Raw genomic sequence first — 14,111 nt, 5'->3', positions numbered from 1 at the left:
AATACTTCAATGGTACCTTTGCTAAGTAGCCTTTAATTGCCCTCATTGCCCTTTTGAATCTCATGGTTGCCCTTTGAATCTTCAAAGGTCTTGAACAATGATTTGTCATAGGTGACATGGATGGTGGCACATATATCATACCACCACCCTTTCTCCTTGTCTTGAGTTGCATTCACCTCACTACGGGTAGCAACTGTGTTTTCCTCTTGAGTTGCATTCACCTTAGGTCCTTGTTGGTCTTTTCTATGCCTACACTCTCTAGCATAGTGACCATTAGGTTCCAAACCCTCCCAAATGATTTTGTAACCCCCAAAACACATTATTGGGGTTAAAATCATATCTCTAACAACCATGTCACATATGACTTTATGAAATTCATCTCAATATTGTGTAACACCAAATTTACACAATAAAGGGTAATAGTTGGAAGTTACAAATTTGTAACACCAATCACACCCTTAAATTCTCAAGCATTGAGAATTTTCCATAAGCTATCCTTATTGGAAGCACCAAATATCCATAACAAGGGTCCAAACCATTGTATTACAAAACTTTCTTCTCTCCATTGTTATCTTCTCCATATCTTTTATACTTAATTTTAAAAGTATTTTCCAAATCAAATTTAGATCCATCATCAGCCAATTTTCTTGTCTTTTTCTTTAGTACTTTTTTTTAGCTTTGACAAAATTTATCAAAGAGAATAAAAGTTGTAAAAAATAGAGAAAAATTCTATAAAATATAACATATGTGAGCCAATAAGGTTGAGAATCTAATTGCTATAAAATAAATGTTGTAGATCTAATTGATACAACTTGTAAATCATGGTTCCAAGTAGGGGTGCTAAGGATTCAAACCAATCCAATTACCCCGAACCAATCTAATTATAAAAAATTAGATATCCAAATACAATTGGATTTGATTGGATTTGAAAAGTTGGATATTAATTGGATTGGATCGGTTGTTGGATGATACTCTGAAAAATTAATTAGGAACCAATCTAATCAAACCTTAATTAAAAAATATATATTATATTAAATATAAATATATTTAATTATGTTAGTTTATATTAGTTGTCGTTTAGTACATGTTATTATTGTTGTTGTTTTGATCCTATATTAGCACTTTGGAGATATTATTATTGTTATTTTCATGCTATATTAGTACTTTAGTTATTAGTTTGAGACTTACTAGTTTTAAATTTTAATAGTTGTGGTGTAAGCTTTATATTTAACTTGTAAATCCATCATCTTAAGGACTTAATGTGATAATTTTAAGATTTTAATGTAGTATTATTACTAAATATTGTTAGTTTTTTGTATGATTTTTTTATATTTGTTAATTTTTTTAATATTAAAATTTAAGTTAAGAGATAAAAAAAAACATGATTAAAAAAACCGATCCAATCCAATTATAATTAGATCAAATTTGATTGGGTTTTGAAGCTAAATCAGATTGGATTGGATGCTTATTTTCAACATCCAGCCTTTAATTGGATTGATTAGAAGTAAAAATGTTGAATCAGATCAGATAAACACTTAGATGTAGTACTTACCCTAAAGATAGTAAAGAAAAATTATATAAGAATTAAAATAAAACTATAAAACTTCAACTAACAAAAAAATAGTTTTGTAATTAAAATCATATTGATCTCATAAAACTGAAAATGTTTACATTATAAAAAATTACAATTCAAACTTTATTATTATTGCTAATTCAAACTTTATAATTCTTATTCAATTTTAATAATTTATAATTCTACTTTTAACATTATAGGTTTACAATAAATCATAATTCCTTAAATCCCCAACTTTAAATTCATCTTGTATGTCTTGTCAAAAAAGAAATTTTCTTCTATAAATTATTACAATATAAATGCATAATTGTTTTTTTAAAAAATTATATTTATTTTTGTAAATAATTTTGCATAGTTTTCTGGCTTAGCCACTAAATGGGTAAATATAGACGAGGCATCTTCTCCGGAGCAGTGGGTTAGTGGTTCGTACTCATACACTGAGTTTCAACACAGCACCGGAACTCAATGGGTTTGCAGTGTTGTTTGGGCGGGACAACCTTACACGCCCTCAAGTTTGCGGCGATTCCCTCTTCTTCTTCTTCTTCTCGCTTGGTGTTCAGGTCACTCTCCAAAACCTTCCTCTATCGACATAACAGTCCTGAAAGGCATTCGTTTTCTTTCCCCATTAGAGCCCTCTCCACCTCCACTGTTGAAGCCACAAAAACAACGGAAAACTCCACAGATGAAAAGGGTATTCTTATCTTTCTCTCTTATGAATGGTTTTTACTTCAATTTTGAATCTTGGATTGAATTGGATACAGACTCAACTCACGTGTATATGATTGATATATAATGCAGTTGTGAAACAACAATGGAAAGCTGCAATTGACTTTAAATGGATAAGGGATAACAAGGATGCTGTTGCTGTCAACATAAGTAACAGAAACTCCAATGCAAATTTGGAGCTTGTACTCGAGCTGTATGAGAAAATGCTTAATCTTCAAAAGGTCCATTTTTCAAGGTTTATCCTTCTTTATCGGCTCTTTTTATATCTGTTAACTTGGTTTTGTGCAGAACTATTGAATATATGAATAATAAGCATAGTGTGTGTGAGAGAAAACATTTTGAACAAGTAATGGTTCAATAGTTTTTTCTGATGAGCCTCAGTTGTGCATTTGACATGTACAATTAGTATGGGTGGTGTGTCTTGATTGAATCCTATCTAAGTTGTTTTGTTTGTTTAAATGGAGCATATTGTCGATTTTTAACGAATCGGGTTTTCTTGCTCAATTTTAGCTAATTTTCACTCACAGATAGCAGGAAGTTGAGCGGCTGCGTGGAGAGAGGAATGTGGTGGCAAACAAGATGAAAGGAAAGCTTGAACCATCTGAGCGCCAGAAGCTGATAGAAGAAGGTATGATTGATTAGTAGTGCCTTCGTTTCCCCTGTGCTAGTTACTGTTTTTCCTTGCAGGATTCTTCAATTTGTTCTTATTATTACTTGTCATTTGTTATATTTTTGCTCAGGAAAGAATCTGAAAGAAGAACTTCTTAGTTTGGAAGAAGACCTGCTTAAACTCACCGACGACCTTCAGCAGGAAGCTCAATGTATACCAAATTTGACCCATCCAGATGTTCCAATAGGCGGGGAAGATTGTGCAACCATAAGAAAGATGGTATTCTTCTTACATTTTCATCTCTTAAGGTGTCTTGGATTTTGTTTTGCTCTGCTTGCTTCCTACTTATCAATGTGCTTTCTTAGGTTGGTACCCCACGCGAGTTTAGCTTCCCTGTAAAGGATCATCAACAACTCGGGAAAGAGCTTGATCTTTTTGATTTTGATGCTGCTTCAGTGGTACCATGATGATCTTTTTTCTTTGATCCTTTTAGTTGACATGATGGTATAAATGTTCATATAATTGCTGAAGCCATGTATGTGTGTCTATATATATATATTTATATAAATAATCCCACCCCTTACATCAAACTAAGCTTTGAATCCAATCCTATATATATAATTGTTTGAGCTGTCACTTGTAATAGGCTTTTACACCAACTAAAGTCCTTATTTTCAGGTCAGTGGATCAAAGTTTTATTATCTGAAGAATGAAGCAGTTATGTTAGAGATGGCGCTTATTAACTGGACACTATCACAAGTTATGAAAAGTGGCTTTACACCACTAACAACCCCAGAACTTGTCAGGTCTTCTGTTGTTGAAAAATGTGGTTTTCAACCTCGTGGAACAAACACACAGGTATATATCTTTCTCCCTTGCTTTATTATAGCTTTAATTTTCTACTTCTTCCATAAAGATAATTTTCTTAACAAATAAAAGCTAAAATATTTTGCTGGGAGGTAAATTGTTGGAAATCACCTGAAGGTTTCAGTTACTTTACGCAGGATGCATTTGTTTTTCTTTGAGTCTTAAGGTACTTTGATAGTTCTACCATTGTACTGATCATGTTCAAGTTAAACATAGGTCTATTCTATTGAGGGTAGTGACCAGTGTCTCATAGGCACTGCAGAGATTCCAGTTGGGGGAATTCATATGGATTCTATTATTTCTGAATCATTGCTACCCCTAAAGTATGTGGCATTCTCCCATTGCTTCCGTACCGAAGCCGGTGCTGCTGGTGCTGCAACAAGGTAAATTCTCAGCACGCTATACGCCACATTGCTTTCAACAAATAAAATGCTCTGGAATATGTCATTTTTGGATTGATAATTGACCCTATACGTGTCACTCTTCTTTAGCTGCAATGTTTTTGCTAACTGGCTATGCTTACCTTCAGGGGTCTGTATCGGGTTCACCAGTTCAGTAAGGCAGAGATGTTCATCATCTGCCGACCGGATGAGAGTGAGATGTATCTTGAGGAGCTCATCAGAATTGAAGAAGACATGTTCTCGTCCCTTGGACTACATTATAAGTTAGCAATTTCAATCCAGTGGCTTCTAATTGGTTGTGTTATTATCCTGCTCTGTTTTTGATTGATCATGATTGATGAACTTTCTTGGCAGAATCTTGGATATGGCTTCTGGTGATTTAGGTGCTCCTGCTTACCGCAAATATGATATCGAGGCATGGATGCCTGGTTTAGAACGGTTTGGCGAGGTATTGCCACTTCTATTGTCATCTGATCATTTGACATTGTTAGTAGCATTTCTTAATCCCTAATGAAATCGAAATTCATCCTCAAACAGATATCGAGCGCATCAAATTGCACAGATTATCAAAGCCGTCGCCTTGGTATCCGATATCGCCCCTCGGAAACATTAGCAGGGAGCACCCCTAAAAAGGGGAAGAGTAACCGTGCACCACCACAGTTTGTTCACACCTTAAATGCGACAGCATGTGCTGTACCGCGAATGCTCGTATGTCTGCTTGAGAATTACCAGCAAGAAGACGGCTCTGTCATTATCCCTCGCCCACTGAGGCCATTCATGGGTGGCCTTGAGCTTATTACTCCCAAGTCTAGATAAGGAGGCCTCACTACTCTCTTATTCTTCGAGTATAAGTAATGAACGCAGTGTCATTTTCTTTTAGCTTCTCGCATGCATAGGCCTACTTAGACCAACACATTTTGCCTTTTTTTTTTTTTACATTATCTCTATCAATATTCTAAGGAAAATTGTAAATTAGTTTGATTCATATTTTACAAAATTGCACTGCGTATAATAACTTCTTGTCATGTGAAAAAATTTCAGTATCGTTCTTTGTTCTTTGGTCAAGACAATGAACCAAATAAAAAATTAAAAAAATATAAAGGTAACCATCAAAAATTAAAAGGGCACGGTGTAAGGCAGGGCAAACATATCAGCTTCAGGTAAGTAGTGAGCTTTTGGCCACAAACTGGAGCTCATAGAACATGACACAACATTTGCTACTTCATGTATTCTGGACTCTTGCCTGTTTTCTTGCTTTGGCCCAATAAGCCACTCGTCCTCAAAATCATTATGTTCTCTGTCAATCTTTGGAAGAACCCAATGCTCTATCAATTTTCTATACAAATAGTCCGGGCGTTGAATACTATCATCATCAACACATAAACTGGTTTTCGAGACCCTTTTGGATTCTCTTCTCTCTTGCTGTTCAAGATCGAGTTTCTGAGCTTCATTGCTCTTGGATTTATTGTTCTCTTGTATAGCCAAAGGCAACTCTCGAACTGGTTTAAGGCAGAGTTTCTGAGCTTCGCACCTCTTGCTTTCCTTGTTGCTTGCATGTGGAGCTAATGGCAACCCTTGGCGCTGTTTAAGCAACTCTTGAGACTGTTTAAGGCACAGTTTCTGAGCTTCATCACTCTTGGATTTATTGCTCTCTTGTACAGCCAAGGACAACTCTTGGGCTGGTTTAAGGCAGAGTTTCTGGGCTTCATCACTCTTGGATTTGTTGCTCTTTTGTATGGCCAAGGGCAACTCTCGAGCTGGTTTAAAGCAGAGTTTCTGAGCTTCGCACCTCTTGCTTTCCCTGTTGTTTGCATGTGGAGCTAATGGCAACTCTTGGTGTTGTTTAAGCAACTCTTGAGACGGTTTAAGGCACAGTTTCTGAGCTTCATTCCTCTTGGATTTATTGCTCTCTTGAATAGCCAAAGGCAACTCTCGAGATGTTTTAAGGCAGAGTTTCTGAGCTTCACCCGTCTTGATTTCCCTGCTGCTCGCTTGTGGAGCTAATGGCAACTCTCGAGATGGTTTAAGGAAAAGTTTCTGTGCTTCATTTCTCTTGGATTTATTGCTCTCTTGTACAGCCAAAGGTAACCCACGAGATGTTTTAAGTGGAAGTTTCCGAGCTTCGTCCCTCTTAATTTCCCTGCTGCTCACTTGTGGAGCTAATGGCAATTCCTGGCGTTGTTTAAGCAACTCTGGAGATAGTTTAAGGCAGAGTTTCCGAGCTTCATTACTCTCGAATTTATTGCTCTCTTGCATAGCCAAAGGCAATTCTCGAGCTTGATTAAGGAAGAGTTTCTGAGCTTCGTGCCTCTTACTTTCCTTGCTGCTCACTTGTGGAGCTAATGGCAATTCCTGGCGTTGTTTAAGCAACTCTGGAGATAGTTTAAGGCAGAGTTTCCGAGGTTCATTACTCTCAAATTTATTGCTCTCTTGCATAGCCAAAGGCAACTCTCGACCTTGTTTAGGGAAGAGTTTCTGAGCTTCGTGCCTCTTACTTTCCTTGCTGCTCACTTGTGTAGCTAATGGCAACTCTTGGCATTGCTTAAGAGCGAGTCCACACCTCTTCGTTTCATTTCTGCTCTCTGGTATAGCCAATGGCAATTCCCGGCAGGGTTTAAAGCTATGTTTCCCGAATCCAATATTGGGTATCCGGATACGAATCTTTCTTCCTACAATAAATTTGAATGAACAGACATAGATTGTTATCAGTGTCTAAAATCAATAAAACCATGGTGCTCACAAACACGAGTTCAAGATTAGAAAAAAGGAACTCACTTTCCTTGTCACCATCGTTAGACAAGGGCTCCACCTCATGCAATCTCCTCTTCTTGTTGTTGCTTATGGTGGGTTGCTCGTCTTCTTGAGTTAAATCACTCGAGTCAACTTGATCAGATTCCTCTACAACTGCCTTAGAAAGGTGCCCACCGTTAAAGTCATTTTTTCTCTTCTTCTTCTTCTTCTCTTGAAAATCATTCTTTTTCACTGTTTTATCACATTTTTCTGTCTCAGTACTTCTTGAGCATTCTTTCCTCAACTTTATCCTCTTCAACTTTGTTTCATCTTTATCTTTTCGAAGCTATTGAAGCACCAGAACGAGAATCATAAGACACTGTATAGAGCAGAACAAAGAACCATCCAAATCCACAAATACCCATTACACATTCAAATGTTATGTACTAAAATCTTTTTGGGTATCAGTGTTTCTCATTATTCGATAATAAACAATTTCATAAAAAAATAAAAACAGAACAACGTTCTTAACTTAACCTCGATATGTTTTAGATCGTTTAAGTTATCAATTTTACCCAAAATCCACATAAATCAAAATCAAAATCCATCGAACAGACAACAAAATCAAAATCCCTCCAAACTCGATTATTGTTCGATACGCTAGTAAAAAGAGAGGCCTTGTTGTTGTGATTAATAAAGCAAAAACCAGATTTGCTCAACGAACCTTAATCAACTCGTCCAAGGCCTCTCCTTTGTTCGCATTCGGAGGTCCATGATAAGGATAACACCGAGACATTCTTTCTTTCTGGTCCGATCTAATAATCCTGGTGATCAATGATTAGGGTTTCGATTGAAGAGAAAGCAATTTCGCAAACCCTAGAGAAGAAGAGATTGCGCTTTTCTCTTAACCCAAAAAATCTCAGTGTTTGGGCTTTATATATATATATACATATCGAGATTCCTGAATTTGCTTTAAATCGGTTATATATTTTTCTTTTATACCGATAATGCCCTTATTATAAGACCAAGCCAAACTGTTTTCTAGCAAAACGCGGGAACAGAAAATAAAATCGACACGTCGTCGTTTTAGTTTAACAAAAACAAAAACGACATGCCGTCTCTAGCAGAACTTGCGCAACAGCTGTTGTTATAAACTTTCTGTTAAATTTAATGTAAACATATTTATTATTTAAAATTGACGTAAAAATTTGAAATTTAAGGTTGTTTAATGACAATAACTTTTTCAATGTCTTTTTAATTTTTTTTTTCCTTATGTTTTGTTGGATGGTATGTATATGCGTTAATGCAAGATTTGTAGATTACACCATATGTATATATATTTTGACATTATGTATATATGTAGTATTAACTAAAAATGTTAACATGAATTATTGTATATAAAAAAGTTATTTAGGATTTTTGTCCCCTAATTATGATATATATTATTGTATCCCTGATTTTTTTCGAGCGGTTAAAACTTAGTCCGAATTATTGATACAGTTGTAAAGTGAGATTTTGGTTAAATTTGATCTTTAATAGATTGCTGACGTGACTATTTGCTCATTGACTTATCATTGACACATCAGTGCTATGTATATAATTTAATATAAGAAAATAATTTCAAATTAAAAAATGTATACATCTTATAAAAATCCCAAATAGCCTAAAAAAAAGTATTGCTAACTTAATTAAGATTTTTTTTAATAAAAACATGAATTAAGATATTTTTTTCAAACCATGCAATGTTGCAGAAGGAAAAAAGACGGGAATAGATTATATAACTTATGTAAATCAACATAAGATAGGAGGTAGAAGATGAAGATCTCAAGGCTTAAACAAGGTTCAAAATTTTTGTCCTAAAAACTATTTCTTACCTCATAAGAACACTTTTGGAATATTCTCTAGAAATGCTTTTAAGGATTTATTAAACATTCTCTCATATTCATCATAGTGTTCTTAAGATGAGCATGTCATCACAAGTGTTTAAATCTATGTAGTGTGTTTTTTCACATTCACACATTACATCCAAGTGAGCAAGATGATTTTTATTTATAGTGTTCTCGTGAGAATTACAAAACTTATGATCATTATTTCTTAAGAATTGTAACTCAACTCTATATGTTACAAAATTTATTATGATCATTATTTATCAAATTATAACTCCACACAATATATGTTACATTTGATAAAATAACCTTTGTCACACTCTATTATTTGTCATATTATTCATTTAATCAAAATATAATATTATTTGTAAAATAATATAAATCAACTAAGACCGAAGCCGATAAAGCACATTTTTATATTATCTAACAGAAGTTTCATATTTCAGTAACATGTATAGTTTGGGAGGAATTTTTAACATCGTGAATCATTCATGGGACACAATCATATAGTAGTCATAGTTCGGATGACAGAAATGCTATTTATTATAAATCAAATCCTATAGTAATTCATTTGCACAGAATAAAATATCTCATAAAAATGATTTTATTTCACCAAAAAGCCTTCTTTTCCAAACAAGGGAAGATATATTTTATTTAAAGAAATTATTTCTATAAATAAAAATAATCTTTTCAGTTGGAAAATTCATTGTATAGTCGAATTGCTAAAGGAAAGAATAACAAGCAAATTTCACAATTTAATTCTTTAAAAAATCTTTTTCTTAAGGCAAGAAAATAATTTATTTATTTACAAAATATTTTTTAAAAATAAATAATTAGATCTTTCATTTTTTCAATATGAACACAATATATGAATTAAACATGCCTTTCATATATACCAAGATTTAAAGAAGACACACTTTTAAATAATAATGATATTGTCTATTAAGATAGTAAATGACTTTATATATGAGAATAATTCGAATTTTGGATCATTAAGACTTATTGATCTTTCAAGCAATAAATTGACAGGAAAAATTGCAGAAGAACTAACACATCTTGTGGAATTAATTCAACTTAACCTATCCTAGAACAATTTGTGTGGAACAATTTGTCCAACAACAAGCTCGATCTCGGGTAAAATTCCCTTCAGCATGGCAACAATGACTTTTCTGAACTACCTGAATTTGTCGAATAACAAATTGTCTGGAACCTTAGGGCCTGACTGGTTTGCGATTGGAAAATTATATTTTCAAAAAGTGTGTTTCTGAAATAAAAATATGAATTTATAGTCTAAAAACATGTTTTTGAAAATATGATTGGTTCAGTATCTGAAAACTATTTTTGGTGGGTTTTAAAATACTGAATATGTAATTGGTAGGAAATCTGAAAATATAAAAAAAGTGATAGATTTGTAGGATTTTATGATACAATGATTTGAAATAAGAGAAAACATGATTTTTTTATTTTTTTTATTTTAGAACATAAAATTAGAATACTGATTTGAATTTTATTTTCAAAACCATCTTACCAATCGCTTATTCTTGTAGGTCCCACTGTTTTCAAAATTTTAAAATGATAACATTAGAGTTGGATTCTATACCAATCACACCCTAAGACTTTGTTGATCTCCTCTAACATGCTCAAGAGAAGAGACTTTACAAAGTCATTGCGATTCAAACAGTGATGAAATATGATGGTTTATGAATTTGGGATAAAGAAAATAGTGATGATTTGTAGTTGTTTAGAATATTTGATGAGTAGTAGTAGTAGCTAGAGTAACGATGGGTTATGATATTATAGTTGATGTTATTGAATGGACAAGTGAAGAAACTTGAGTTTGAAGGAGTAAGGTTTATGTTTTAGAGAGTATAAGATAGTAGAAAATAGTAGAGTTTTATTGATGGCTTGTTGTTTATAGTTACACCATTTGCTACTCATGATGAGATATTTATAGTGGCTAGGTCACTTTACATTTGTGGCTAGAATTATTTGTTCTGGATTTTTCCAGGGTATTTGATTTACAAATACAACTTTTAGACTAATCTACATAATAAAAACTATTTATGCATATAGTTTCTAGGAAGTTCTAGACTATAAAGTATTTTAAAAAATGTCTTTGAAGTTCTTCTATTCTACAAATATCTAGAAAATTCTTGAGGAAAGTATTCTATAAATGTCTAGAATATTCTAGAGTATTCAAGAAATGTGTAGCAACTTATAAAGAATGACAGTTTGACAAGAATTGGTTTCATTTGGGAGTTGGAATTGGATTTGTTGGAGTTTGTGAAAATATTTTGCTCATAACATCTTGGAAACTTGCCTATTTCCTGTTCTTAAATAGACTGGGAGAATGGCTTTATGTGACAATGTCTCTGTCAAAATGGCCAAACTGAAGAGAATGTTTTCCAGTTTATTAATAGGCACTTTGGTTTTTTCTATGTTTTTAAATGGGCTAAGATGACTTGTAGTTTGCTATCTTTCTAACTTAATTTCTCTGTTTTGTATTTATGAACTGATCTGCACTGCATGCACGTACGAAGAACTTTCAAATCTTCTCATAAGTGATAGTTTAATGTGTATTATATTATAGTTAAATTAAAAATATATTCTAATTATTGCGTGTTTAAAAAAAAAAAAAATTAAAAAGTATAATAAGTACACTAATTAAAAATTTAGGTACTAAAATAAAAATTAATATAAATTATTTAAAATAAGTATCAGGTCTAATTTTTATGCATATTAGTAATTTTTTCTTAGAAGAAAATTAAAGTCGAAGGGGAGAACCCATATTATGGTTATTTGATTATTAGATTCTTTTTTATTGTTATTGATTTGATTGATGAGTATATATATTTAGTACTCTAATATTGTCGTTTTGTCATGGAATAAATTTAGTGGGTCACCCACCGTCATTCACTCCATATATTTGCAAAATTATCCAAACCAATTTGTTTGTCAAACTTTTAGTAAGAAAAATTCAGTCAACAAATACTAAATTACTAAATAAATTAAGTTCTTACTTAAAGAACTTTCAACATTTAAAAGAAAAAGCTACCCATATTTCCATAACTAACTTTAATCCATCCAAGATTGTGTATAATATAAATATTTATCTTTTATATAAAAAATGTAGATAACATAAATTTTTGGTTTTAATAATTTTTTTATCTTAAATTTAACGGAATAGTATTATATCTAACTGTGGTAAATTGGAAACACGACTTAAACTTAAATAAAAATAAATAAATAAAATATTTATACTTTTTTGGACCCCGTATTTTTTACCGATTATCTGTTTGGACCCTGTGTTTTAAAAAATTTATTTTTGGACCCTATATTTTGTAAAATGGTTCAAATAGACTCATAAACTTAATTTTAATGAAGAAAAAATTGAATATAACAGCACAGTTTTTAAGTAGAATGATTTTATTTTTGTTCTAACTTGTTAGTTTGGTGAATTATTTGTGATTTCAGTTGAAAAAACTTTAACCAAGATCGGGTTTAGGGTTCTATTTGAATAATTTTACAAAACATAGGGTCCAAAAAGTAATTTGTCAAAACACAAGGTCCAAACAAGTAATGAGACAAAACACTGAGTTCAAAAAAGTATAAACCCATGAATAAATAATTAAACAAATTAATATAAGATATTTTTTTTAGATATTTTACAATAATAATTATTTAAAAATAATAAAATAATAAGTTTTATAACTTAAATAAAATTTAATTAAACTTAAACTTAAACTTAAACTTAAACTTAAACTTCACGTATAAGAATAATATCATATTAAACATATAATATAATATTAAAAAAAATAGGATTATATATTATTATCTGTTTACCCAAAAACAGACTACCTGATGATATGACAGGATTGATCTACACGTGGGATGCACGTGACAGTTTTAAGTGAGTGTATCCTGCCTGGTCATCGACCACGAGATCATTGACTCATCAGATATCAGAATTATGGGCGACCAGTCTGGTCGCATATATTCATTTATTTTCTTCAAACATGTAATCTCTCATTTATGTAATAATTGTGTTTTTCATTATTACCTAGATATGTCTGTGTTCAATGTAATTAAGGTCCATTGGTCCATGTTAACTTCCTTGAACCTATAAATAAGAATGAAATGGCTCAAAGGAGAAGACTTTTTGGACTTTTTTGGAATCTTTCTTCCTAAACTCGAGAATTCTAAGAGAGAATCAGAACCATATTTGTATTCATCCTAAAGCTTGTTAAACTCGTGAATTCGGAGTTCATAGACATAGGTCATTACTATTCTATTGGAGTCATTACCATTCCAAGGAGAGTAGCTAATTTTGAGGTGTTGGTGCAAGAATCTTGACCCAACTCATTGAGAATTTATGATGGCCACGAGCCAGTAAGGTCTTGAAACGTGTGTGTGTGTCTCTCTTTATATAAATCTATATATATGTATATAGTTTGAGTGTCACATCCATATAGATATGTATATTTTGGCATAAATATGAGTATTAGGTTGGGCATATAGTTTCTTGTTGAACCATGTAACCGTACGTATAGTAAAAGTCTGAGTATAGGTTTCCGATAAGAGACCACGTAAAATAATGATAACGTAAGTACAAAACTTAATAAACTAAATTTACTGAGACAGCGTAAATCTTAATAATATGGCACTTGACAAATAGATACACAAAATCTATTTTTTATATATATGAATTTGTGCAAATATATGGAAACAATATGTAGGGTCCTTTGTCGAGAGCAAAGGCTCAAGACTGACATTTGGGTGTCAATCTTCAAAAGGAAAGATAAAACATTTGACAAACTAGTTTGATTCCTTACTCGTAAAAACGAGACAAAGTATTAAGTCATGGAAATAAATTTGAAACACTTTAGGATTTACAATGTTTTTGAATTTTATTTCAATGAAATTCATGAAAGTCAGTCACATGTCATGAAGTATAATAATATCCACGTTTTAGTTCATATATATATTTATTTTATGAATAAGATAAGTTAAATTGTAACTTTTTTTTTTTATAGATTTTTAAAATACAAAATTATGGTGAAGATTATACTTTGCTTAATAAAACGGTCGTTACTATAGTAATACAATTACAATTATTTGAAGTGATTTGGGAATAGTGGCTTGGTGAATAATTCAGCAAGATTGTCTTGTGAAGAGACATGGATGAGCTTCAATTGTTCACTTTGAGCCCTCTCACGAACAATATGGCAATTTATGTCTTTCGTGAAACATATGATTCTCGGTGATATGAAGTGCGTCATTATGGAAAATTTCAGTTTTTATTCTTGATAAAGGCTGTT

At 32.2% G+C, this 14,111-nt stretch overlaps 2 protein-coding genes across 4 annotated transcripts; one reads left to right on the top strand and one right to left on the bottom strand.

The window, feature by feature from the left end:
• Nucleotides 1–1,896: 1,896 nt before the first annotated feature.
• Nucleotides 1,897–5,217, top strand: LOC133810176 (serine--tRNA ligase, chloroplastic/mitochondrial-like). Of its 3 annotated transcripts, XM_062246004.1 has the most exons (10): nt 1,897–2,264; nt 2,372–2,520; nt 2,834–2,927; nt 3,040–3,188; nt 3,275–3,367; nt 3,588–3,767; nt 3,993–4,159; nt 4,306–4,440; nt 4,532–4,625; nt 4,715–5,217. In XM_062246004.1, the coding sequence occupies exons 1-10, from the start codon at nt 2,039–2,041 to the stop codon at nt 4,991–4,993; spliced, it is 1,566 nt and encodes a 521-aa protein (XP_062101988.1). In that variant the 5' UTR covers nt 1,897–2,038; the 3' UTR covers nt 4,994–5,217. The 3 variants fall into 3 exon arrangements, with proteins under 3 accessions (XP_062101988.1, XP_062101989.1, XP_062101990.1); XM_062246005.1 differs by lacking the exon at nt 1,897–2,264 and having other exon boundaries at nt 2,386–2,520; nt 2,827–2,927; XM_062246006.1 differs by lacking the exon at nt 1,897–2,264 and having other exon boundaries at nt 2,396–2,534; nt 2,827–2,927.
• LOC133810174 (uncharacterized) lies at nt 5,165–7,820 on the bottom strand. Its single transcript, XM_062246003.1, has 3 exons — nt 7,632–7,820; nt 6,953–7,253; nt 5,165–6,846 (listed from the first exon to the last, which is right to left on the bottom strand). The coding sequence occupies exons 1-3, from the start codon at nt 7,701–7,703 to the stop codon at nt 5,294–5,296; spliced, it is 1,926 nt and encodes a 641-aa protein (XP_062101987.1). The 5' UTR covers nt 7,704–7,820; the 3' UTR covers nt 5,165–5,293.
• Nucleotides 7,821–14,111: the final 6,291 nt, after the last annotated feature.

The sequence above is a fragment of the Humulus lupulus genome, unplaced genomic scaffold, assembly GCF_963169125.1.
Source record: "Humulus lupulus unplaced genomic scaffold, drHumLupu1.1 SCAFFOLD_982, whole genome shotgun sequence".
NCBI lineage: Eukaryota > Viridiplantae > Streptophyta > Magnoliopsida > Rosales > Cannabaceae > Humulus > Humulus lupulus.
This window is presented reverse-complemented; position numbering and strand designations above follow the sequence as displayed.